The sequence below is a fragment of the Oryzias latipes genome, chromosome 19 (genome assembly GCF_053564925.1).
Source record: "Oryzias latipes strain Hd-rR chromosome 19, Olatipes_Hd-rR_3.1".
In the NCBI taxonomy this organism is placed as follows: Eukaryota; Metazoa; Chordata; class Actinopteri; order Beloniformes; family Adrianichthyidae; genus Oryzias; species Oryzias latipes.
This window is the reverse complement of record NC_136255.1, coordinates 20,631,464-20,657,233: the sequence shown is the minus strand read 5'-3', so window position 1 is coordinate 20,657,233 and position 25,770 is coordinate 20,631,464. Positions and strand designations below refer to the sequence as shown.

At 38.7% G+C, this 25,770-nt stretch overlaps 2 protein-coding genes across 4 annotated transcripts in view; both read left to right on the top strand.

The window, feature by feature from the left end:
• The window catches only part of lrp2b (low density lipoprotein receptor-related protein 2b), a 36,421-nt gene extending 30,829 nt beyond the window's left edge, over nt 1-5,592 (top strand). The window contains exons 67-81 of one of the 2 annotated variants that reach the window (XM_011487994.4): nt 95-238; nt 332-497; nt 651-779; nt 1,003-1,223; nt 1,320-1,502; nt 1,632-1,751; nt 3,218-3,305; nt 3,387-3,451; nt 3,561-3,714; nt 3,894-3,957; nt 4,355-4,486; nt 4,673-4,753; nt 4,836-4,913; nt 5,029-5,085; nt 5,212-5,592. In XM_011487994.4, the coding sequence (XP_011486296.1) occupies nt 95-238; nt 332-497; nt 651-779; nt 1,003-1,223; nt 1,320-1,502; nt 1,632-1,751; nt 3,218-3,305; nt 3,387-3,451; nt 3,561-3,714; nt 3,894-3,957; nt 4,355-4,486; nt 4,673-4,753; nt 4,836-4,913; nt 5,029-5,085; nt 5,212-5,250 (1,721 nt within the window). In that variant the 3' untranslated portion in view covers nt 5,251-5,592. Of the gene's footprint in view, nt 1-94; nt 239-331; nt 498-650; nt 780-1,002; nt 1,224-1,319; nt 1,503-1,631; nt 1,752-3,217; nt 3,306-3,386; nt 3,452-3,560; nt 3,715-3,893; nt 3,958-4,354; nt 4,487-4,672; nt 4,754-4,826; nt 4,914-5,028; nt 5,086-5,211 lie in introns of both variants that reach the window. The other variant, XM_011487993.4, reaches the window with a different exon arrangement.
• A 1,421-nt stretch (nt 5,593-7,013) lies between these two features.
• Nucleotides 7,014-25,737, top strand: LOC101158730 (MAGUK p55 subfamily member 3). Of its 2 annotated transcripts, XM_011487995.4 has the most exons (20): nt 7,014-7,206; nt 13,182-13,331; nt 13,812-13,930; nt 14,083-14,160; nt 14,292-14,372; nt 14,705-14,842; nt 16,595-16,676; nt 17,065-17,150; nt 17,245-17,319; nt 17,996-18,192; nt 18,290-18,354; nt 18,845-18,862; nt 19,200-19,241; nt 21,572-21,637; nt 23,051-23,203; nt 23,306-23,386; nt 23,488-23,581; nt 23,671-23,779; nt 23,979-24,098; nt 25,361-25,737. In XM_011487995.4, the coding sequence occupies exons 2-20, from the start codon at nt 13,295-13,297 to the stop codon at nt 25,538-25,540; spliced, it is 1,821 nt and encodes a 606-aa protein (XP_011486297.1). In that variant the 5' UTR covers nt 7,014-7,206; nt 13,182-13,294; the 3' UTR covers nt 25,541-25,737. The 2 variants fall into 2 exon arrangements, with proteins under 2 accessions (XP_011486297.1, XP_004080301.1); XM_004080253.5 differs by lacking the exon at nt 21,572-21,637.
• Nucleotides 25,738-25,770: the final 33 nt, after the last annotated feature.

Below are 25,770 nucleotides of genomic sequence, written 5' to 3'. Positions count from 1 at the left end.
ACACCCCCATAAAAAAAGGTTCCTGCTCTGCCACTGGTTTTATTGTCATCCGAAGTAGCAGTTAAATATTTTTAAAATGCTTTTACATCGGCAGGAGCTGTTCCCATGCTGCTTCTCCCAGAGAACATTCGTATACGGAGGTTCAACCTGCAGATGGGGGCTTACCATGACTTCCTGGAAGAGGAGGAGCACATCATGGCTCTGGACTATGACTGGGATCACAACAACACTGGATACAGTGAGTCACAGATTTAAATAAATCCACAAAACAAACGTGATCAGCTTTGGTAAAACATGGGATGAACAAATCTGCCGTTTGGGGCTCTTCCAGGTATGGTTTATTTCACTGTTGCTAGCAAAGATGCCGTGCCAGGTTCTATTAAAAGGGCGTACATACCTTCAGTGGATGATGGGAGTAATAACATTGCTGCTGCTGTTGACCTTGATATCAAATACATCACTACGCCTGATGGGATCGCCGTGGACTGGGTTGGAAGGTGAGTTCATCTTTACTGTCATTGTTTTTCACTTCAAGTTGTTTTGTTTTCTCTCTCTTATCTGACTATCATCAAAGTTCTTTAGGTTAAATCTAAGTCTTTTCCTTATTCTCAGATGTATTTTGTAAATTAATAAATGTGCTTTTATTTTAGAAATCTTTACTGGGCGGACTCAAAGCTGAAGAGATTGGAAGTGGCGCTTTTAGATGGACGCTACAGGAAGCATCTAGTCAAGACAGACTTGGGTCACCCGTCTGCTGTGGCAGTCAACCCTCGACTTGGGTAAGAGAAATGGAATCAACCAAAATATATATATAGGTGTCCTTCTAGAAGCAGCTTGAAATTGTATAATAAGGCCAGTTTTGTTTTTGTTTCTTTAATATGAGATATGTATAAAGCAGACAGTTGTGACATCTACTTGCTTCTACACACACAAAAAACCCACACACATTTGGGGTATTTACAGATTATTATATCAGAATAGAGCATTCAAATTTCTCTGCAGGATGCTGTATTGGGCAGATCGGGGAGACACGGCTAAGATCGAGTGTTCGTGGCTGGATGGTCAGGAGAGGAAAGTGCTTGTGGCCGACGGGCTGGGCTGGCCCACTGGTCTGTCCATCGACTTCACCAACGGGGACAGAATCTACTGGTCTGACTCCAAAGAAAACAGGATCGAGTCCATTCTGCCCTCAGGAGAGCAGCGTAGAACTGCTGTTTACATCGGTGAGGATTAGAAATGAGGCCTCGGTTGAGATTTTATAGATTTGCTGTAGATCTGTACCTGAATGGCTGCTGGCGTTTACGTCACATCTTGCACAGACGTGAGAAACCCCTTCAGTGTGAGCGTGTTTGAGGACCACGTCTACTGGACCACTCAGGAGAAAGGCGAGGTGTTTCGGCAGGACAAGTTTGGCCGTGGAACAAAAACCAAGCTGCTGACCACAGGACCCTGGCTATCTCAGGTTTCTGTGTACCAGCAGCAAAGATACAGCACCGTTGTCAGTAAGTGCCACACCTTTACACACAACAAATATAAATGTAATGTTTTGAATCCCAAATATGGGGTAATCTTTACTATAGTACTGGGGATTACTTGATGTAAAAAAACAATACTTTCTGCACTTTTTGCAGTGAAGACTCCATGCAAAGGAACCTGCAGCCACCTGTGTTTGCTGCGACCTGGAGGCTACACCTGTGCGTGCCCCGAGGGCACCAGCTTCATCCCTGGCAGCAGCACCACATGTGATGCAGGTAAGAAAAAACAACATTAAACGTTACAAAACAAGCATCTTTTTTAAATGACACCAAAATATTCTGTTATATTATACGTTTATAGCTTTGTTCATTGACTGTATGTGGAGAACTGGACTGAGCGAGTGAGACGTCACTCATAGAAAAGGACTTACTTTTCTACCAAATGTAGTTATTTCCAATGAAATCCATCTTTCCAATGAAGTCGCCATTTATCCGCAATATGTCGCCATGCTGAAAACAGACGTCCTCAGTAAGCTGTGATTGGTCCGTGTCGGTCTTAGTCTATATTTTCATCCCAACCGCTCTCTCCAATCAGGAGTGCGCTTGTTAGAAGGCCACACGCCTTTCGCTGAAAGTGGGCTAAGAAGAACATGTCAAACGTTTTGCGAGGCCACCCACTTTTATTGAGACATCTGATTGGTCAGTTTATAACTTGAATATCTTGTGCAACAGCAAAAATATTATGAAAAAAACTAGGATTAGCAAGAACATGCTAAAAAAAAAAGGTACCAGAGCAAGAGTAGGTATTCTGACAAACAGGATGACAAGGTAGTAGCTGTGTATTTCTCAATAGAAGTCTATGGAATTTTGGCTATGTACGAATTCCTTCACTGCTCACTATAGAGTGCACTATGTAGTGCGTTCGCCATATTGTAGTGCTGTCCGAGTCTACAACTCCAAAATCCGGTACCCTGCGATTTTCGACAAACCAGTGTGCATCAATGATGCACATTAGATTTGCGAAAATAGATCACAATGCATTGGGTTTGAACAATTTTTACAAAAATTACATATTTAAATGTATTTTTTAATAAGCCATCATCTCTTTCATCATCAGAACACAGTGGATTCATAAATAGTTGTTGCAGAACACTTATATCAGATTTTCACTTCCTGAAATCTGTGACGTCATATTTAGTTTTAAAAAAAAAAGTAGTGAGCTCGGCGTCCGAAAGGCTTTTAAAATCCAGTGCGCTAGATAGTCCTGCACTATATAGTTTATTAGTAATTAATGATTAGGGTGGGAATTCGGACATAGCCATTGTATTTTTGGGACCAGCGAGTACTTCCTATCAGGAACCCAGGGAGGAGGGGTCACTCAGTCCAGTTCTCTATACAGTCAATGGCTTTGTTTGAGGACAACCAAAAGGGAAAGTAGAACTGTCAGTAACCCATTTAGATGTACAAGACCTCACAGGCACAGATCAGGGAAAAATTTTAAAAAATCTTGTCTCAATTTTAAATCATGCTGCACATCTTTTGAAGAAAATTTTAATTCTAAGGGGACTTGCTTCACAAAAGCAACATTCCTTAAATTACTTGTGGTAGACAACATTTGGTGTATTCAAAATGTGCTTTGTCTTTTGCAGAATTTTTTTTATAAATACAAAGGATGAAGGAAAAATTGGTCCTACTTTGAACATTTAAAAAAAAATTAACATTTTGATTGCGTGATTTTCTAGGGTTTGAACCACCGCCCACCATGCCTCCGCCATGTTTGTGTCAAAATGGCGGCACCTGCTACTTTGATGACAACAAGGCTTTATGCATGTAAGAAGTGTTTTCCTCCTTAAGTGGTGCAATCCTTTTAATTGCTCAAGTTTCACTTCTTTTTTCCATTTTCTTTCACAGATGTACTCCAGAGTGGCAGGGAGAGTTCTGTCAGACTAACGTCTTTAACACAATCGCCTCATCCAGTACGTCTTATTTTAACTACAGAGACTTTTTCAGAACAAAAAATGGTCAAATGGTATCTTCCCGTCACTATTTTTTGCTCTAATCATTGCATGATCCTCCCTATGGCAGTTGGAATTGCCATCGGGGTGACCATACTGGTTGTGGCCCTGTTGGTTGCTCTGGTCTTTGCTGCCAGGCGGAAGTCAAACCTTGTGGAGAGACTGCGGAGCAACTTACCCAGCATGCCCAGTATGCCACAAATGCCTAAATTCTCTGGCCTCAGGTGAGACGGATAATATTAAAAACAGTACAAATGTTCATTTCTAAATAACATGTCCGAGACCAATTCATTCTTTGGAACAAAGTCACAGAAGAAACTGACTTCACACACATTTGATCATTGTAAAATGGGTTTATGTCAGTGATTTTCCCTGTAAAACTTAATGTGTTGATAATTTTCAGGAATGGAGTCACTGGAAATGGTTTGCAAACAGAAGACAGTGAAACACTGGAGAACTCTGAGGCGGTCAGTTGTAATGTTTTAGTTCCAAAGACATATTTACACACATTTTGACCTGGGACTATGAGGCAGGATTAACTAACCCAGGTTAATTAGATTTTTATTATCTGGGATAGTGATGAGTCATTAGTTAACCTTTATTTTGAAATATTTATTTTGTTTAGGATTAGAATGGAGTGTTTTAATGAAAATGTGTGACTCCTAATCTTCATTTGGTTATGTGCAAATCTGAAAAAACAGGAGTTGATTTTTCCAGATTAAGTTCCAGATTTGTGTTTTATAAATTTTGCAGTTAAGCCAAGTCAATCTAAAGAAAGCCCACTTTTTAGTAGAGACTTCTGTTCATTCCGTCATTTGTGTGTTTCATGCATCTTCTTACCTGTGAATTTTTACCTGACATCAGGTTCCCTGTACGTCAGTGTGGACTGTTGACCCCGTGACAAAGAGCTTTGAGAACCCTGCATATGAGGCAGAAGAACCCCCGGCCTCCAACAGCATCCCGGGAAGCAACTCGGCTCCTCCGGACACAAACAAGGTGAATAGGCAGGAATTTCTGCTTGCTTTAACCCTCAATGCTGCTTACATTCTCCCTCAGAGCAACATTCCTAGTATATTTACCCATGTAAACCCTCACAATGCAAAAATAGATTTAATCTGTACATTTTCTGCACAAATGCAAATATTACCTAGAGTTTCTAAATCCTATTTTTTAATTAATTAGGACAACATTAACAATCCTCTATATGTGGAGGAGGCTCCACCTGTGGATGATCCGACCCTAAATGCAGCAAAATCCAGCCAGGTTGGTTTCTGCAAGTTTGACAAAACACTTTGATTGAAATGTCTTAGATAGTAGATATTTAGTGATCTTGTAGAATTTTCAGGATGTTTCAGAGAACCGAGCACGTGGTTTAGCCTTTGAAGGCGTCACTACTACTCCGCCTGCAACACCAGCCTCACAGGTAACCATGGAGATACATATTAATGTTGAAACTGTTTCTTTTTACTTAAAAGATACCTTTTTCTTTATTTATAGTTTGCACATATTTCTTAATGAAACTTTTGCTTTTTAACCAGGAAATAAAGGTTGTTGAAGGTGGAAAGTTAGCATCTTTTCAAAACCCCCTGTATAAGGTGAGTTAAGGCATAAAATTACACACGTAAAGTCCTAAAACAGTTTTTTTTTAAATCTCAAATGTTTCATAACGTCTCCATATATCTGCTGTACATTTATTTGTATTTATTGTCATGGTGTTACAGGAATCTGAAGATGCTCACCGTTCTGATTCAGACATTTGATGGGACCGGTACACCAGGATTTAGACAGAGCCATCACACTGACTCATTCATTTTTTTTACAGGATCCTGTTAAACTCGATGAAGGGATTCACAAAACTGAACCTAAATTAACCAAAACACTTTGTAGTACAGGAAAATGCAGTATTCTGACACTTTGAGATGTAACCTAGAGCTTTGTATGGATTGTGTTGTAAAAATAAATAAATTATAATCTTGATTTGATATACTGTTTATTCTTAATGCATTAAAGTCAATGAAAATGTGTGAACCTCAATTTATAATTCAGTTTGTACCTTATTGTAAATTTTTTGTAAATTCTTCTTAAAGAAAACCATTATCATGTTTTGTCTACTGTCGTTAATCTGCCTGGAGCCTAACACAGTTATTTTCTGAGTTGGTAAACTGTTTTACGTTTTTATATAAAGATTAAATGGAAATGTTTGTCTTCATCTGACCAACACAAAATTCTTTAACCATTCATTCAACCACTCACAATGTAAAAAAGATATCTGAGCAACAACAGGGACTCGTGTTCTGTCTGAACGCATCAAGGTCTCTGCTGGTGAGAGTCTATGGTCCAGCCGCATGAGCAGACACACAAATGATGAAGGAGCAAGTGAACGGAGAGATTTAGTGGAAGAGGAGCACCACCGGCAGAGAGGGGGGGCTGGGAGGGATGGAGGGGAGCTACTGATGTGGCTTTGGGCTCATGCTGAATCTCAGTCAGCTTTCAAATTGCTGTTTTCCCCACAAGATACCGACGTAGTACAGCTCAGTAGGAGATGGAGGGATCTCAGAGACTAAAGAGGCTTGCATCTCACAGCATGTGCCAATGGTGCTGCCTTCAGGGACTGTCAGAAAAAACTAAAAGTGAAATTCCCATGATGGAAAGGTGAAACAATTCAAAGCAGGAAAAGCATCATTACATTACAGTGTAACAGCAGTGGTGGTCAATCACATTAGAAACCTTGAACAAGTAGTCTGTGCATTTAGGGCTGCATGATATTTTTCTTTCAGGAAAACATCAGTGGTATAGATAATAGAAAAAAATCAGATATGTTATGAGGCAGGATTTAGTAAAACAATCATTAATTTCTGTGTGATCAGATCTTTGAATTCAAGAAGGAAATCAGCCACATGAAATAAAAATTAAGATTGAATGATTCGATAAATTGGCTCAAACAGCTTCAAGAAATGAGAAAATATAGTTTAAAAGTCTCCATCCAATAATCTTTTGATCTTTTTTAAAATAGTTCCCCAATGGTCTTTTAAGTTTGATTAAGCCATTTTTAGGTGCAAAAAAAAAACTTTTTTTCTACGACAGTTTCTGCAGAGCAGCAGGAGTTCATTAGAAATTCACCTCTGAGTTACATTTGACTGTAGGCGGGGAGTAAGCCTTCCCCCTTTCCCCATCATCCAACTATTTACATGCTCTCCCGCTAGCTTACAGCCCCTCAAAACCCCAGTGTAACATTACCAGAGCCACAGAAGTACTTGTAAACGCTAAAAACATTATTTTCATTGAAAGTGCAAAATGTGCAATAAAAAAAGATAGAGCCAAAGAAAAGCTAATGTTTTTTTAAATTTACATTACATTTGAACAGCTGCACCATTATGCAATATTAAATTAAACAATATAGTAGCATTACGACTTAAATCAACCCTTTATGCAGTTTTAGAAGCGCATCTGGGAAAAGTGCTAAGTTTACCAGGAGTACCTGAAGGCATCAGGAGGAGACTGGCGAAGGCGACATGAAACTGGCTGGCGGAGGGGGAAGGGGAGGCTAAGAGGCTGGAGGGGGCAGGAATCAAACGCTAATGTGTGTCAGTCGGCTGGAGACAGGGAGAGGGGAGAAGGAGGAAGCACAAAGAGGGGCCAGACTGCTGTGGCGAACGGTGACGAGTCCAGACAAAGACGAACTGAGAGGGACGCACGCGGAGCGGAGCCTCAACAAGGTAATGATGCATTCAGGGGGCTGTAACTCACCGTTTCAGCGCGTGCGTCTAAAAACACGAGACAAAAGAAATTCCTTTATTTCCCAAACACATACAATATAATTAAACAATTGGAGAGTTTTAAAATTCTAAATTGTTTTTCCTATTGACTCTGAACAGCATTTGTCACACAGGAAGGCATTAAAAAAATGCTGTTTGATTAATGGGGGAATGTCTAACACCTGTGTGTGTGATTGACTGGCGGCAGTCCAGGTGATGATTAGGGCAGCTCTGGTGGGTTTCATAGTTTTAAACGGTCTCACGTGGCAAAAAGAATCGATTGAAAATTATTTTCAAAAATAAAATAAACAGAGACTGTCAGTGCAAATAAATACGTTCTAAAGGGACTTACTGGCACTACTAGCTGTCAATTGGACTCAAAGATTTGGTCAAAGATACTAAAACAAAGACTGAAGTGTAGAAAAACATTTACTTTTTATTATTTATTGAGTTAAACTATTTAAAAAAATCATTTTAGTATTTTTGTTTTATTTTGGTCTGCAACCTGTTTTAAACATTGAACTTCACATATCATCAGAAGGCTTACACAAAACAACACAATTTCCTCTTTATTTCAAGAGAAGTGCTATCATTTAAAGGTCATTTTTAACCAAAAAAAAGAACACTTTAAGCTTTTAAAGAAGGAATGCACAGGCAAGGTTTTAACAGACTTCCCCTCTTTTTGTTTTTTTTTTTAAAGATGGCAATGTGTGTAGCCATGAAATGTACATACACAATATGCATCCGCCAATTTGTGGATATGGGAGTGGAATCTGTTAAACGGTGTGGATGGCATCCTAGGTGGTGGATGGAGTTGGTATGCATGTGGCGGGGTGGGCAGATGGCATCAGCAGCATATTGGCGACCCCGCCCCTCCGTCTCCCTCTTGAGACCCATCCAAACGCGAATGAGTCTGGCAAACAGGAGGCCTGCACGCATGGTTTTGTGCGTGTGGGCGAGGAGGACATAGACAGGAGGTCAAGCTCTTTTTTTCTTTTCTTTTTTTTCTTTTTGCACTGTTGGGATTCACTGAAGGATGTACCAATGCTTAGTTTGACGACATGAATTTCCCTTGGGGCTAAAGTTGGGTATTTAATATTTATGTGTCTTTAGAACACAGTTGATTGTTCATATATCTAGTAATCCCGCACATCCTTTAGAATGCACTTCTATTAATCAACTTCAAAAAGATCAAACTGAACTTTCTGTAGTTCTTTGAATATAAAGATTAGAAATCTGATCATAGGTCAAGTGAAACGGCCATATGGGCAGAGTAAAATTAAAGTAACTGGAGAGAAAAAAAAGATTTACGCGTCAGGGTGTTTGGATTAAAAGGGAAGTTAGATAGAAGGGGGCTGTAGATGGAGAAAGATGTTATTCATTAAGTTTATTTCTTTTACTTTGAAAGATGTTTATTTGAAAAAGTGAATTCATGCTTTATTTCATGCTCAACTTAGCTTGCATGTCCTTTTTCTTGTTTTCTTTCCAAGTATTGATTGAGAATAAATGCGGATCTTGCAAAAAGAAAAATACCAAAATACTGGTTCTTCCTGTCTTTATTCTGCTAAAAGACGACAAAAGCTCCAAACGTTTATTCCCTGCTGGTTTTATCAGAAACACACAAATAATAAAAAAAAAAAACTTATTTAGACAGGAAAACGCAACTGGAATAATTTAAAAAATAAATGACCTCTTCACGATTGTAAGATCCTCTAGACACTTTAAATCCAGAGTTTGGACTTTTTGAACTTTTTTTTTTCAAGTAAAGATTATTCAGCAAATATGCATCATGTTTACATAAAGTGTAAAAAATTATTTATTTTGGTTCATGGAATTTTATGAATTATAAAAATATAGTTTTCTGGCAAGATTTTTAACATTTCCTATATTCTTTTTTTATTCTAATAAAAAAAAAATTTATTTATAAAAAAGAAATTGAATAAGGCCTTACATGCCTCATGAAAGTGCTTGTGGGTCCTTTTTTTAATGTGTGTTTTTGTTAAATTGTGCTGCAAAATTATAAAAACGTAAGATGTAAAATTAAAAAAAGGAAGGAAAGTTGTTGCTGGAAAAGATTACGCTGCGCTATAAGTCGGCCATGACAGCTTCTATTTTTGTCTGAATCACTTTGTGGGACTTTTTCTGTCCTCTTGTAAACTGTTTTGAGTCTATTTCTGAAATCCAGAAGGGGTTTTCAGTTTTCAGAGGGTTCACCACAAACATGAGTTTGTTTTTGCTTCTTTGCTCTGTGGTTGCAAAAACACCTGAACCAGCTCGTGTTAAACTTACCGATTTATGACATTCTGTGTCTCTTTTTCTCTTTGTTTTTTATGATAACATGGTTTTCAAATGTAGTTATTTTATTCCATCACCTCTTGTGGAACTTTTTCTTTCCAGCTGGATCAGCATATGGACGTATCGTCCTCTGATGGTGTATTTTTCTGAATATGCTCAATAAGTTGTGGTGTTCGTCTTCCAGTGAACTAAACTGTGATTCTCAGCCTTGGTCATCATGTGTGAAATGACTGAATTGTGAGTTTTTACTTGTTGCAAAGCTGCAGCTCAGTGTCGGAGCACAAGACCTTTAAGTGTTAGGCTGAGAGTCAGCGATAGATGGAGGTTAAAGGTCTCGTGACACTCGGCAGTGGTTTGACACAGATGGCTTGTAATCACTGGTGACAACAATCTGTCAACATGCAGTCAGTGGATTTACTCGGCGGCAGCAGTGGAGCAGGAGGAGGAGGAGGGAGATGCAACTGGATGATCACAAATTCTTCCATTAAAAACGTTTGAACAATAAAAAAGAGGTTATTTGATTTGTTCCTTGGGTCAAGTGGGCTTCATTGTTTTGCTTTGTGGAAACTGAAGCTGAATATGTCATAAATGATAAGAAAATACATTTTCAAAATGCTGCAAACACCAAACGGTATTTTTGGAATTTGTTTTTTTTAAGAGCATAAAGACCCAAATTTGTCTTAGGTAGTAGTTTATCATTAAGATGCTTTTTATATTAATGCTTTTAAACTAAAAATGTACATTTCTGCAGTTTTTGCAAAAGGTTTTGATTGTGTTAAAGTTTTTAACCTCCATCTTTTTATTTTATTTCATAGCTTTATATAATAATATAGATTTTTCGCCATTAAAATGACCTCATAAATGGTTTTAGTAGCTGGTTCACATTTATAAACCGTGTAAAATGTGACTGAATTTTGCAAATGCATGTACAGTCAGAGTAGAAATGTCCTTTTATTTAATCGTTAATCCCAGGAGAGAATTTGAGAACAAACTGACAAAAAATTGGTTTTTAATTCTGTACCTGTGAAAGTCTTTCTTGGTGAATGTCTAACAGACACAACTTGTCTTTAAATTAGTAAAAACATTCAAGAAGTTGTTTCTGTAAGACACAACGCGCATTTTTTTAAAAATATTTCCCATATTCAAAGCATGTATTTGGACTTTTCTTAAACGTCTTCCAAACACGCCGTTGGTGGGTATTGGAAATGTGTTTCCTCTAAATGGAATCATGAACTGAGCTGATGAAATCTGAAATCTTCTACTTTGCTGTCGTCTTCTTGGACTCAAAGCAGAGAAAACATCGATCTGTACAGGTATGCAGGTGGCCCACAACTGCAAGACACACTTTAAGATAAGACATCACCTGTCTACGACCTTCTACGATCCTGGACACCCTGGCCATATGTGCAGGACCCGTGTGGGTCAACCCCCGTACTGTCATGTAACTAAGGCATTGGACAGTGAGTGTACAGAGGGCGTCCGAGCGTGCACACCGACAGCTAAGGGGTTTGGTTGAGGGCCTCGAAGTGTAACTCTCTTGAAAAATATATAAGATTAAAACACTCAATAAGCCAAAATATTTTATATGCGAGTAAAACTGCACGATTAACAGTTATCAAATTTTACACTCCCTTGATCCACTGATTCAAGAACGTGCTGAACAAGGGTTCTTGAACGCGCTTTTAGCTTGATAGTGTTCCCACTGGGCTGTCTCTATCCTATATTAGCACATGTTAGTTAGAAGAGGCTTGGTGTGAAAGGTCAAAGCTGTAAAAATCTGGCAAGTCTTGCTCCAGGCTTTTTTTTTTCATGGCTCTATTCGGGTATATATAAGACTTGGTGTCAAAGAATTCCATCCAGGAAAAACTGCAATTATTCATTTCTCCTCCAAGATCAATTTTCAAACGGTTGGCACTTCTGTGAATTAAAAAGGAAGCTACCCATACATCACTATCAAATCAGAGTCTCTGATTGGACAAAGTTCAACCTGGTTTAACTTTCAAGTTGAGTTCAATGGTTGCAGGTTTTGAAAGTAAAGGCCAAAAATGGGCATATACGCGTGTTCAGGAAGACCTTTTATTGGAAGTGGTACCTTGAAAACGCGTTACCGAGGCCGGTGTGAACGTAGCTTCATGGTTGCATCATCGATAATTTAAAAACAACCATCGCAAAAGTTTTTTGGTTTTTTTTATACACTGTATTTTATCCCATGAAGGAAAATTCTTTCTCTGCATTTGACCCATCCCCTTGGGGAGTGGTCAGCTGTCAACCGCGCTCGTGAAGTGGTAGCGTTAAGGGTCTTGCCTAAGGACCCTCACTGGGTGATGTTAATTGCTCACCATTGATATGGTAATTGCCCCCAGTATGATTGCTCTTTCCCCTCCGGGAATCGAACCCTGGTTTCCTGCATGGAGGCTTCCCACCTTACCAACCGAGCTACCCAGCCGCCTTTTGAAGGGTTCAAAGCTCTCTTTGGTACAAAAGTGACACTCTTATGAGATGAACGACCATGGACCGTTGGGAGAATTGCACACTTTGTTCTCAGTCAATGTAATAAATCGTTCAATAGATTTGTTGACAACTTAAAAGGGCTCATATCAAACGATAATGTGAGACCAAAAATCAAGATCAAAAGGAAAATATCTTCCATAAACTGTTTAAGTCATATGAACTTTAAAGTGAGGGAAATCAACTTGTTTGAATGCATAGGAGAAAGGGGGGGGGGGGGGTGACAGGGCAGCAATGTTCAATAAATGAGAAATGTCGAGGCGCAGAGATCTTTGGACGGATTTAACCAACACTAATTACAGCTTTTCTGCCATAGTGAGAGGAAAGGTGCCTGAAGTGATGATTAGCTGAAAGAAATGGTGGAACTGCAAATGACTGGTTTGGTTGTGGCAAAGGATTTTAGTCTTCACATATGAAAATGTTGAACCTTTTTGGTTGTTGTTCCCTGTTGTTTTTATGTTTGTGTGCACATATTGACTAATGTATTGTAAAAGAAAAAAGTTTCTCGTTAAGAAAAATTGGGATATAGTTTATCAGCTGTTTTTCTTTAAAAGAAACCCCTAATCAGCTGAAATGGGGATAGTGTGTTGCAGTAGTGTTGGTTCAATGGCAAAAGTGATCAATATTGATATCAGTTTAACCCTGGAGAACCCATAGGGTCTGAATTTGGAGCTTTTCTTTTCTTTCAAATTCTTTCAGTTTCATTTTGTATTAATTATTTCGGCTGCTGTTAATTGCTGCCATCCAACATGAACAAAGAAAAAAGGTCAAATGAACTTTGAACAGTTTAAAGCGTTTCCAGTGGTCGTTTAATTATGACACAGTTTTTAACCAAAATGTAAAAAACTGTCGCTTTCTAGGACATAGTTTCTTCACTCTCCCACTAGCTTACGAAGCTCTTTAAGTGGCATTTAGGGAGTGGGTCTTTATTAGGAAAAGAAACACTGAAAAATCCCCAAAGCACAGCAAATGCAGCAGTTTTTAAATTTCCCACTGACCGCAAACTATCTGGAAGTTTCTGTTTTGGGTCATTAATTTGGTCAGCTATGAAACAGAAATAATCTTTGAATTAACTATGCATGTACTTATTCTTCAGCAGTCTCAATAGGATGTCATTTTGTTTTTATCTTCAGTTTTGTTTGGGATCATCCAGACGTGGGGAACCCAATAAACCCGGAGAGAATTGGTCACAGTCCAGCGGCTTCGCCTCCTCTCCCTTTTGTTCTCCGTCTTCTTACTCTGCTGAATGACTGAAGACATGCCCATTCTGTCAACAAGCACAGGTAGATGCAAACACATCTGAAGCTTGGTGTGTTACAGTTGATCCATTTCTGCAGCCATTTCCTGATCCATCAAACGAGACGTTACCAGACATCAAATCATCTTTTTTTACATGGTGCCTTAACAAGTCAGACAAGGCACATTTAAAAACAACAAATAAAAGGCTAAAACAATTAAAATCTTAAATAATAAAATGTAAATTAAAAGTGATTAAAAACAAAAGGGAAAGTAAAATACAATCAAACCAGCAGAGCAGAGTCTTATGCTAAACCTGCCTCTAAAAATGAGTTTTGGGGCATTTTCTATAAAAATGGCCAGTGAGAATGCCTGCTGGACGCTCAGTGGTAACGCATTCAACAGCTTCAGTGCACAGATTGCACAAAGCTTCCTCTGGGACCCAGGAGACGCTGACCCAAGGCACCGGGTTGGGGAGTGCAGTGAAGTTAAAACCCCTAAACTCATGAGATGTTGTTGGTTTTTAGGTCTTCACGAGTCCCTGGCCCTGCTCACATCTCAGCTTCACCCGGATGCCAACCACAAGGAAGACCTGGTCTTTCTCAAAGATGTTTTCAGCGAGAAAAGTCTTGGTTACCTGATGAAGGTAGGGGACTTGAATGCAAACATATCAGTGTTTCTGGCAAAAACAAATCATAAAAAAAACATTAACAAGAAAACTAGTAGCCAAAATTATTGTTTAAAAGCAACAATGATCAACAATAATAATATTTCCTGCTTATTTGTTTATGAACTCAGATCCATGAGAGACTGAATCACTATGTGAAGTACAGCCCCACCCCAGTCTTGCACAGTGCCTCCTGTCTGGCAGAGGACGTAGGTGCAATCCTATTTCAATTCCATCTTTAATTCTTTGAATTTAAACCCATTTCCCAGAAATTCTCTCCTTGAGGGGGTGGCTCTATGAGATCATTTCAGGAGGTAACTTTTGTGATGTTGTTCATCAGTTGGTAGAGGAGCTTCAGAACGGACCGCTGGAGGATGACGAGCGAGAACTCCTTCACCTCCTGAGCACCCCACATCTGAAGGTTGCTGAGTTTTTGTCCTTTTTATGCATAGAAATGTAAATAAATTCTAGAAAATCTCCTTATTCCTCGTCTAACTTGCTTCCCGGAAGCCTGTTGATCAGGAGTTGTATAACACATTCAAAGCTGTCCACACACTTTCTCTGCATGTAGTTCACTCTCTTCAATAGATTTTTATGTTGCTTCAGTGGAAAAAATGGCAGTAAATTCCTTTTTCTTTTTAAATCAGGAATATTTTACTCAAATTTTGAGCCCCATGTAAACCAAACACTTATTCATTGTTTCTTGATTGGCTCGACCTTTGTGTTGTATTGGTTTACGATTGGCTGATGAAGGCGGTGCTGTCGGCCCATGACATCGTGGCTCAGAAGAAATTTGACCCAGTTCTTCCACCACTGCCAGAGGATCTGGACGACGACATCGAGGAGGAGTCGGTGAAGATCGTGCGCCTTGTTAAGAATAAAGAGCCACTGGTGAGTCACTGATAGGATATTGACTTATCTTGCCATCAGCTGTTTGCTTTTCTTTTGAGCTGCAAAAATCAATGATTGGTTTGTTGAAACTAATGAAGTGTTGTTTTAAAAAAGTGCGTGCGCGTGTGGGGGGGGGGTATTTTTCTAAACACTATAATCCCAGGGAGCAAAAATGAATCAACTTCAGGGCTAACTTGGGTCAAATTTTTTCGGTTCAATGATCAGTGTGTGTATAGAAAAGAGTTTTGAATTTTAGAGTTCAATTTTTTTTTTGTATTGTAATTGTTTTTGTGCATTATGCCAGCCACTTGGTTATGGCGTTCCATGTATTCCCTGCCTCCTAGCGTCTTTTGTGCTGGTTTCTCTCAGTAGCATCAGGAGTCCTGCCTGTTGTTCTACATCACATGTGTCAAACTCGAGGCCCTTGGGCCAAATGTGACCCGCCATGTCATTTTATGTGGCCCCCGAGAGCATAAAGGTTTCTTAAAATAAAAAGTAAAAATTGGTGTGTATTTATTCATATCTAGAGGGAATCAGACTTGAAATATCGGATTGGGCAACTATACATTAGGACTTAAACACTGTCCATATAACCTATCTGACAGAATCAAATTTAATAGGATGTATGCAAGAATAACAAGAAAACATGTTTTCTATGCAACTGTAATTGTCCCTTTAAAAAGTTATAATAAATAAATGAGTAATTTAACATTAAGGAGTAGTTACATTTATTTTTTATCACATTTAGTTACATGTATAAGTTATATCTGGCCCTTTGAGGACAGCCACTATGCTGATGTGGCCCTCAGTGAAAATGAGTTTGACCCCCCTGTTCTAGATCTTGGTTGCTATTGATCTCGTACTGCTGCTTTGCTGCCGTTAGTAGTTCATCTCTGCTTTCTTTTAGTCCAGCTTTGTGTAGCCACTGATGGGATTTTCCCCATTCTTTTTGCCAGTTGTACAGACCGTGCATAGGGTTGGGTACCGTTTGGATTTTATCCAGTCTCAGTACTTTTGCAATGGCTCCAGGGCCTGAATGGTGCTTGAACTTGTGTTTCAAAAAATGAAAAAATATGCCAATTTTTTCCAAAAGCATTTAAGTGTGACGAAGCTACATCACAGGGTGAAGGTGTGTGTGCCCAAAATGCTCTATTCTTTCTGTCTGCAATGCATCTCCATTTGAATTCATTGATGTGGATTTGCTGGCCTCTAAGGATACTACAAGTTTATAATTCTCAAAGAAGATCACTATTATGTAGTTGGTATTACTTTTCGTGAAGATTCACTTCACGTTTAGTTGTGCTAGTGTTTAGCTGTTGCATTTCAAAGGACTGTTGTTTTTATGATGGTTAGAGCCATGTTTAAGTTGTTTGTGTGTCATCATTTGAATGCCTTATGTATGATTCATAATCTTTTATTCCGCAGCATAATACTCGGAGAAGCCTCTTTTGTAAAAATTGCTCGGTGCCCTCTCAGTGTCTCTGGGTTTTCCTTTTTGATCCGTCTACAAACTTAAATTTGCTGCTATCCAACCAAGCAAGCATCAGCATCTGAACACGATCAAAACGCACGTTGGATGACCAGATAACAAAACCTTCTGTGATACAGACGGTGCCGAGTTTCTCATCTTTCAAGCAAATGTCAGCAGGTCACCACTTTGTAGAGCCTTTGATCCTGACCTTCAGAGGTTTGCTTTAATGCAGAATGAGCGAGATATGGAAATGTAACTTGTTGCCTTTTTTGGTTCTGCAGGGAGCAACTATTCGCAAAGATGAGGCAACCGGGGCTGTAATTGTTGCCAGAATCATGAGGGGGGGTGCAGCCGACCGCAGTGGTGAGTTTGTAGTTCAATGATTATGATGGACTTTTAGGAAAGTCTTTGCTATGTAGAAATATGCACGGAAGATATTTTATCGAGTGAAATAAATGCAAAGAACAAGTAAGCATTTCTCCTGTATGTTAAAGTTCCATCCATGCAGTACAGCTGCACAAAGAAGAGAGCAGATTACACTGCCTGACCCTTGAACTGTCAACAGACATCAAATCCTTGAGATTAGAGCCACGAGATTTCATATTTTGAGATTTTTAACAAGGTTTACTTGCAGTGGTTGCCTTGGAGACACTGTAGCATTTGTGCCAACTGGGATTCTGTCATTTCTAAACCTGAACAGACATTTTCATCACACATAATAGGAACTAGTTTTTGGTTTTGTTTTCCTTAGGTCTGGTGAATGTTGGAGATGAGCTTCGAGAGGTCAATGGACACTTGATAACGCACAAAAGGCCGGATGAGATTAGTCACATTCTGGTAAAGACTAAAGTCCTTAGCATGAGAGATGTTGATGAGCGTTGTGTGGGTGCTGTTTTTAAAACATCATGGTGATTTGTTGTTGTCTGGCTAGTCTCAGTCCCAGGGCTCCATCACGCTGAAGATCATTCCAGCTGTTACAGATGAGGACAAACTGAGGGAGAGCAAGGTAAAGAACTTTTTTTCTTTTTTTTAAAAACTGAATAAATTAAAGATCAGAACTGCAATGGAGTTTTAAAATAAATAATTTGAGGAGAAAAAATCTAAATTTTATAAAAAAAAACATATAGGCTAGTTACTTGTTTAAGCGTCCATCCCCATTCTTTTTATTATTTTTTTTTTTTATTTTTTTTTTTTTTTAACTTGTCCTGTCCAACAGCTAGGCAAACAGATGAGAGCTGAGGGCCTCTTGTGTTGGACATATTTTATTTTAACATCCCCATTCTGTGCCCACTAAATCCATAAGGTTTTAATTTATTATAGGAATCCATGTGCCGTCATGTTTTTGGACCTCCAGAACTAAACTGCCGATGACGTAAACGGTGCATCCACCAGAAATCCTCTACTTGTGGGTCACAAATCTTTGAAAAGGCCCAGTGTCCTCCAAGTTCTTTTAAAAATCATTATACTTACAATAAAACAACGATGACTCGCTACAAGACTTAGGATTTCCTTATCTGTGAAACTAAAGTAACCGCTTATAATCCCCTCCACGTCTCTCTGTGAAACACGATATTCGTCCTTTGTTTGTTGTTTGTTTTTTTACTAGAAATGCTAAACTACTTTTTTTGTTTTTTCTGAATGATGTGACAAAATGAAAAACTGAACATTTGACTTCACTCCAGGTCTTCCTCCGGGCTCTGTTTGATTATACGCCTTATGAAGACAAGGCTACTCCATGCCAAGAGGCTGGGCTTCCTTTTAGGAAGAGGAACATTCTTCAGGTAGTTTGCCAGGAGGACGCCACCTGGTGGCAGGCCAAGAGGGTGGGCGACTGTAACCTGCGTGCTGGCCTCATCCCCTCTACGCAGTTTCAGGAGAGGTAATGGTCCCGTCATAAAATGCTCACCATTGAAACATAAATTTAGCCATATTGTTTATTTATTGATTGATTAAAAAAAATGTGTGTTTTCCTGCAGACGTTTGAGATACCGTATGAAAATGGGGTCCCTCCCTGCCGCCGCCCCCCTAAAAGCTCCTCTGTGTGAGTGCTGTTGAACTCAACCGACTCCAACTTTCCTCCCAAATGAGCAACCGTCTGACAACAAATGGCTTGTATTGTGGGTCAAATCTCATCCACGCAAGGAGATGCAGGGAGCAAGATTATAAAAGGAGATTAAGTTAATCTCTGAAAATGAATGAATTTGTGATCCAATATAAATGTTCGCTCTGGAACTCATAGAATCTACCAAATATTGTAAGAAGCAAGTTTGTAGAGGAATTTCTCCTAAATCTCTCCTCTGCAGACCCAATTCTATGATGGCAGGATGATAAATAGTTGCATATCTGATCCATCCATTTTTTTTTTGGGGGGGGGGGGGGGGGGGGGGGGGGGGGGGCTAAAAATAGCATCAGTTTGAACGGTTTTATAATGACTCAAAGGATGATCGGAGTGGGTCTTTGTGTCATGTTTGTGTGCATTTGTCCTTTTAGAAACATTAATGTTGTTTGTTGTTCTTACTTTGCTAACTCAGATGATCACAGTGAGAGAGGTAGGTCAACCAGTCCTGTAAAAATGTTCTATCCTTTGTGGGGAAAAACTCAGCAATGTCCAGAAAACTGACATATCATAACAATACATTCTACAAAAATCATGAAACATTTCAGATGGTATTCGCAAAAAATGTTGGCTACATATTTTTTTTTAAATATAGTTTTGCTTTTTGCATCTCTGTGCCACTGTCCCTTGTTTTCAAGACTGAAGTTGCAGATAGGAATTAATATAATCCTATTCTGGTTGTTTTACCGGTTTGGTCATTTTAAAGCTTTTCTTTTGGAATTGGACTTCATGTCTTACTTTGTCTTCTCTCCCTGTGTGTCATTCCATAGAAGACTGTGAGAGTAAAGCTGCTCTGAATGGAAAAGATGTAGGTGAGGAACACAAACCCCCGTCTTCCAGTCTGTGTGTGCATGCAGGCTCTCTTTTGGAAGACGCATTCTGACATTTAGCTGTTTCTTACTTGGCTTATGCCATCTTTTCAAATTAAAACAACTTTTACATTTTATATTCTAGTTGATGTAGATGAAGATTCACCCCAACACCTTTTTAAAACAAACTGAAGAAAACCAGGTCAATAATCCTAAAGGAGCTGTTACTGATGGACATTATAAGATTCTTACAAATATATATATATATATAAATTCAATTAAATTTCTTGAAATATTCCCTGTGGTAAAATGTGTAATTGTGTTTTTTCTTTTCTTTAAGCAGTGATGTTTTAGACTGGGGGTGCCCAAATCCAGGCCTAGAGGGCCGGCCTCCTGCTAGTTTTCCAGAAACCCTGCCTTATCTGCTATTGATTACCTGGATCAGGTGTGTTTAGCCAATAAGGAGCTACAATGGCAGATGGTTGGAAAATATATAGGACAACAGCCCAGGAGGCTGGACTTGGGCATCCCTGTTTTAGACTAAACCAGAGGTCTGCAACCTGAAGCTCCAGAGAAAAAATATTACAAACAATTTGAACAGATAATAGGTTTGTTAGTTAAGTTTTGTCATTTATTTTTAGATATTTAAACTAATCTGGTCTTACATGAGTAAAACTTTTCTGTTTCAACCGCTGCTGGCATTACACTAATTGAAGAGACATTGAGAGCTTTAACCTTCCTTCAAATTGCACACATGCAAAATAACTGACCAAAATTATGGAGAAAGGTTTGATCTATTTTCATAGTGGTTTAGAATTGGAATAGCGTACGTTTAAACTCATTCTTAATGCACATCTACAGCAGCGGGATGCATTTTATTTTGAAAGGAACTTGTATGTGCTGCTGTAAAAAGTAACAGAAATGTAACACTATAAATTACTTTAAATAGTTAAAAAACACTCTTTATAAATGAATGGTTTAATGGCCACAAAAACATAAAGGAAATTTATGCTGAAGGTTGAAGAGCCCTGGACCAAATCATTCAGAAACACATCCGCTTTTTTCAGCTTTTGAAAAAAACGGTTTGTCTCTTGTTTTGTTGATGTGTTTGCATTCGACTTTGACTGAAGCAAATTCAAATATAAGCTCTGTTTTAAAAATTCTGATTAGGGTTTGCTGTTAAAGAATGACAGATGGATTCAAGAACCTCACGCACATACGTGTAGACAGCTTTTTAAGCGCTAACCTGTGTGCGTCAGACAGAGTTCTGTGATTCTAGGTGGTTCCTTGTTTAAATAACCCGGGTTCTTGCAGAAGAGAACACTTTAAAATTCTTATTCCTATTTTATTTCTTACTCAGGTCTACATAAGTTGCTGATTTTTAATTATTTCATATGTCAATTTTGGCAGATTTAAGTTGCATTAGCACCTCTTTATTTTTATTTGTTGCAATAGTGTTTATGAAAATAAGTCATATGTGAAAGAGTACTGGGGTTCTGTTCAATACTTTTTATCTCATCTCATCAGTATATTAGTATTCAGATGAAATGGCTCCAAATTAAACTGCAAAAGAACAAATTATAGAAGATATTCAAATAAAGCTCTCTAAAATAGTTTTTAAGTCCTGCACACATTCATTCATTAACTTTAGTAATCAATTAATTAATCAAGCTTTATTAATTTAAAAGGAAAACTGCTTTTCATGTGTTTCAGCTCAAAGCTCTTTTGCAGTTAAAAACAACAAAAATACAAAAAGATTTATGTGCACCAAAATCAAAAATGGCGTATCTACAAACACAAATGTTCGTCTTATTTTACTGTTACTTTAAAATATTAACAGGTACATTCTCCAGATTTGTCTGATGTTCCCGGTGTCTCTAAAAGACAAGATTGTCTGCAATCGTGGAAACGCCTAAATCCCTTTGATTATCGTTCCTGCACAGAAGCACATTTCTGACTGAAGGTGTCATTTAGCAGCAAATGCTGGAAGGAACATGTCATCGTTTGGTAAACACCACTTTATCCCTCAGTAGATTGACAGCAGCAGCGCAGCTTCTCGACCTTTCCTCGGATGAATCAGTCCCTGATTCATTCAATGTGAGATGAATCATTCCAACACCACACCAGTTGGTTAGAATATGGTGGAACCAGCTGGTTTCTCTGTCCCATGCTTCAGCGTCTTTGTGGCACCTTTTGGCTTCCCACTGGCATCACGCTCACGTTTCATGCCAACTGTGCTGGCTTTGTATTTGAGCAAGCAGACACGGCATGCATGGCTTCCAAGCTTCCTATTGTATTGATGGCTGGAAAAACTTCTCTAATATGAGCTTTAGTTTCTCCCAAGAGTAAGACAGCCCCTGCCTTCTGTGGCCATGCTTTCTTATGGGAATCTTACTCAGGTACTTTTACTGGTTTTAATGGTGTTGAGTCTGTTTGTGGTGTTTAATGTGAAGGTTCAAATCTATATTGATAGCAGCCTGGTTTTATTTGATAATTAGGTTCAAATGAGTTATTAGAATTAAAAAATGGCAGCTGTTGTTCCTCCTGCATTTCAGTTAAAGATGAACATGTCTGTTTGTCTTTAACTGAAATGTTTTTTTTTACATGTTTTTGTGGCATTTTTCTCTTGATGGAGGACATAAATGAAGACAATTAATCTTGTCTAAATTATGTTCCTGAGCTTCATTCAAACCGTTGAGAATCAGGAGCAGATGATGAAATACAGTTGGAAAAAGATCGCTCTTGTTACGTAGCGAGAGAGTGTAAACAGAAAGCTCTCAGTTATGGGTGATTGTAGGGGGGGGGGGGGGGGGGGGTACTGCCGCTCTGCAGAAACTGTTCTACAAAACACCACAGGTTTGTTGATTTTTGCCTAAAAACGACATAATCATAATTAAAAGACCACTGGGAACAATTTTAAAATGAATCAAAAGATGAACGGAGTGGGACCTTAAACAACCTTATTTACACTGCAAAAAACTACTATCTTAATAATGGGGGAAAAAAATGCTTGTTTTTAGTAGAAATTTACCAGAAACGGGTCAGAATGTTTGCATGTTCAGCTAGTGAATTTCACCAGATTTTAAGAAAATAATGTCTAAGCCTTAATAAATATTTGGAAGTAGGCAAAACCCTTATTTTAATCAATAGACTAAAATAATCTCCTTTATCCTAAAAACTAGTTTGAATAAAATGTTTTTTCTACAAAATTCAGAAAATAAATATTTAAACCGCCTGTTGCAAAATAATGCATTTTTTGTTTCAAGAAAAAAGGAATAAAAACAAAATTACTTGTCAACTCTATGTATTCAATTTACAAATTATTTGTGGAGCAAATTGGCCCCAAGCTATGTATGTACATGGAATAAGATTCCAGCATCCCCCAACGACACTGAAAGGAGGAATTAGACGTCTTTGGTGTCCTTTTATACATGTAGTGAATTTGGCCCTGAACTTACTTGCATGTATTTGTGATATTTGTGGTTATAACAAGTTGACATGCTGTCAAATGTTTGGAAATAAAATTGACATCCAAGCCACATGTAAAATCTAAAATAAAGACATGTTCTTAAATCTTGCATGCTAGCTTTTTTTTTCTTATTATATTTGCATGTAAAATAACAAATTTCAAGACTTTGAAACTAAATAAGACATTTTTTCTTAACAGAAAACATGTGGAAGTTTATTTGGCACAAATATCTAAAATCCAGATCAGTAAGATTCTACAACTAGTTTTAAGATCACAACTGAAGTCCAACACATTGTCCTGTCAGCTGACATCACCTGTTCTTCTGTTGTCATATTGACCACAGCCAGTCTGCGCAGAAGTTTCCGGCTGAAGAAAGAACGTCAGAGCGCGCCTGCAGAAGCTGCAGATCCCAAACACACGGAGTTCCTCATTTATGAGGAGGTCACGCAGTATGTCCCGCGTCCCAGTGAGAGGCCCCGTCTTATAGTGCTGATAGGTAGGATCACCTTTTGATTCTTAAAACCTGCAGGGAAAACGAGGTCGCAGCAGAGCCTCATCTGCTTTTTCTGCATTTGTCCTGTTCTTTGTGCTGTCACAGGCTCTTTAGGGGCTCGGATCAATGAGCTCAAGCAGAAGGTGATTGCTGAGAATCCCCGTCGGTACGGTTTGGCTGTACCACGTAAGTCCTTTTAGATCGATTTCTCCGCTGTATTACCACCTTTCAAAGCATTATAAGAGCAGATCGACAGTTTCTGCTCCTTTTCTGCCTGTTTTCTAAAGACACCACACGAACCAGAAGGAGTTACGAGAGAGAGGGAGTGGAGTACCACTTCATCAGCAAAGCAGCTTTTGAAGCAGATATTCAGAACAGAAAGTGAGTCCATTAAGCTGCAAAAAAGAAAAAAAGGTCCAAATGTTTCAAATGAAATCACTGAGCACTAACCGGTTCTGTTGTTTCTATAGGTTTATAGAATATGGGGAATATAAGGACAATCTTTACGGAACCAGTTTGGAATCCATCAACAGAGTTTTGAATCAGAATAAAGTCTGCCTGCTGGATGTGCAGCCGGAGGTTAGTCACTGACCCTGCAGATCAGTAAACCTGTTCGTTTCCATGGACACGACATCAGACGTGTCACAAATGTGTGATGTTGCAAATCCTGAAAATTACCAGGTGTTTGATTTGAGTGATCTGCTGAGACTTTAATTGTTCCTAAATGTTCAAGTCTGTTGTCAAAGGGATGTAATAACGTCTGCGTCTTTACATCCAGGCTCTGAAAACTCTTCGAACTGCTGAATTTAAACCATACGTGATCTTTGTGAGGCCTCGAATCCATGACGGTCAAGGGAAAAGCTTCGGTTCCTCCTCCTCCCTGAGCGTGGGGCTGACGGTGAGTCACATGACTCAAACCCCACTTACCTTGATCCGTGCTGTTGAAACATTTTTAAACGATCTCCTCAGTGCTGTTCTGAGGCTAGCATGATATATCACGTCACCTCGGTACCACTGTAGAATTTGTGATCCGATCACATGATCAGAAATCGGGCCTGATCACGTAGTAACACTTAATCGGATATTGTATTCTGTTCAGCGATTGAATATTTATTTTAGTATTATTTTAACCAGTGCAAAGTATTTCAAGCTTATTATTACAAACAAAGGCTCTAGTAAAAGTCTGCACATCATGAATGGATCACAACACTGGATCCCAACATTTAAAGTGGATCACAACATTTAAATAACAGCAGTTTGAGAGAGACGCACAAAAAACTGTCCAGTAAAGTTAGCAAAATATTCACAAATATGGACTTCTGGGCTCAATAACTCTGTTTAAAACTGACATCAAGCGTCTCTATTGATTTGTCCTAACATAAACAAAGACCTACTAAGGCATCTAAAAATAGATTTCTTTTAACTCTTGTGCTATCTTAGGTGTTCCCCCTACCTAAAAAAAAAAGGTTTAGAAAAAATCCAAAATCCCTCAGAAACAACAAAACAAAGACACTTAGATAATCTAGTCATGAATACTCAACAGATTCATGTGGCAAATATAATTGTGGAAGAAAGTAGTTTATAACAATTGAAGAATTTTTAATTATTATTATTCATTATTATTAATGAATCACATCGGATCAGAAATGTTCAATAGTTCTGATGATACTTAGTCACCAAACTTTTTCCTGTGACTAATCAACTACTTTTACTAGTTACTAGTCAACTCTTATTCCTAGTTGGTTGATGCACTGTTTTTGCTTGATTGTTGAAACAACTTGAGAACAATCAGGCTCTACTTTTGGGAGAATGACAGTGCTGTCATACATATTTAAGTTTTCTGTTATTGAAACCTTTTTTTTGATCTCCTATGAATTGTTTTAACAACTTTTTATTTAGTTTTAACATTTTAGTCTGGTGTCTTATCTTGTGTGTGGGATCAACAGACCCAACAATTTCCTTCAGGATAATTAAAGTATATCTTTTAAAATGATAGCTCATAAAAATAAGGGACAATCTTCTTGTTTTTTTTTTTGAAGATTCTCAACATTAATTGACTGAGCAACATCTGATCAGGACACCCCTAGTATTATAACCAAAGATGTGGAAAAGTGCTTTCAGACAGTTGTCACCAGTGTCTGTCACGTCGTCTTTCATTAGGAGGAGGATCTTGTGGAAATGAGCCAGTCTGCGGAGCGGATGGAGGAGTGCTACGGTCACTGGGTGGACTATGTCTTGGTGAAAGAAGATCTAAGCAGTGCTGTGGCAGAACTCCAGAGAGCCCTGGAAAGAGCTCAGACGGACCCACAGTGGGTTCCTGTGAGCTGGGTGAGGCGATAGCAGCAGGAGGTTGAAAACCTCCGTTCCAGTAATTTTTTCACGTCATCAGCTGAGCGGTGCCATCATTCCAAAAGAGCGACCAAAACATGATCACAGCAGATACTGTGCCGGTGTCTATATGTAATGTAACGGCTCTGTGTTGTGTTAGAGGCCTGTGGATGTCAAGTGCCATACAATAAATACACATGCACATCTAAGTTTGACTACTTTTAAAGCCAATTCCTCAAACA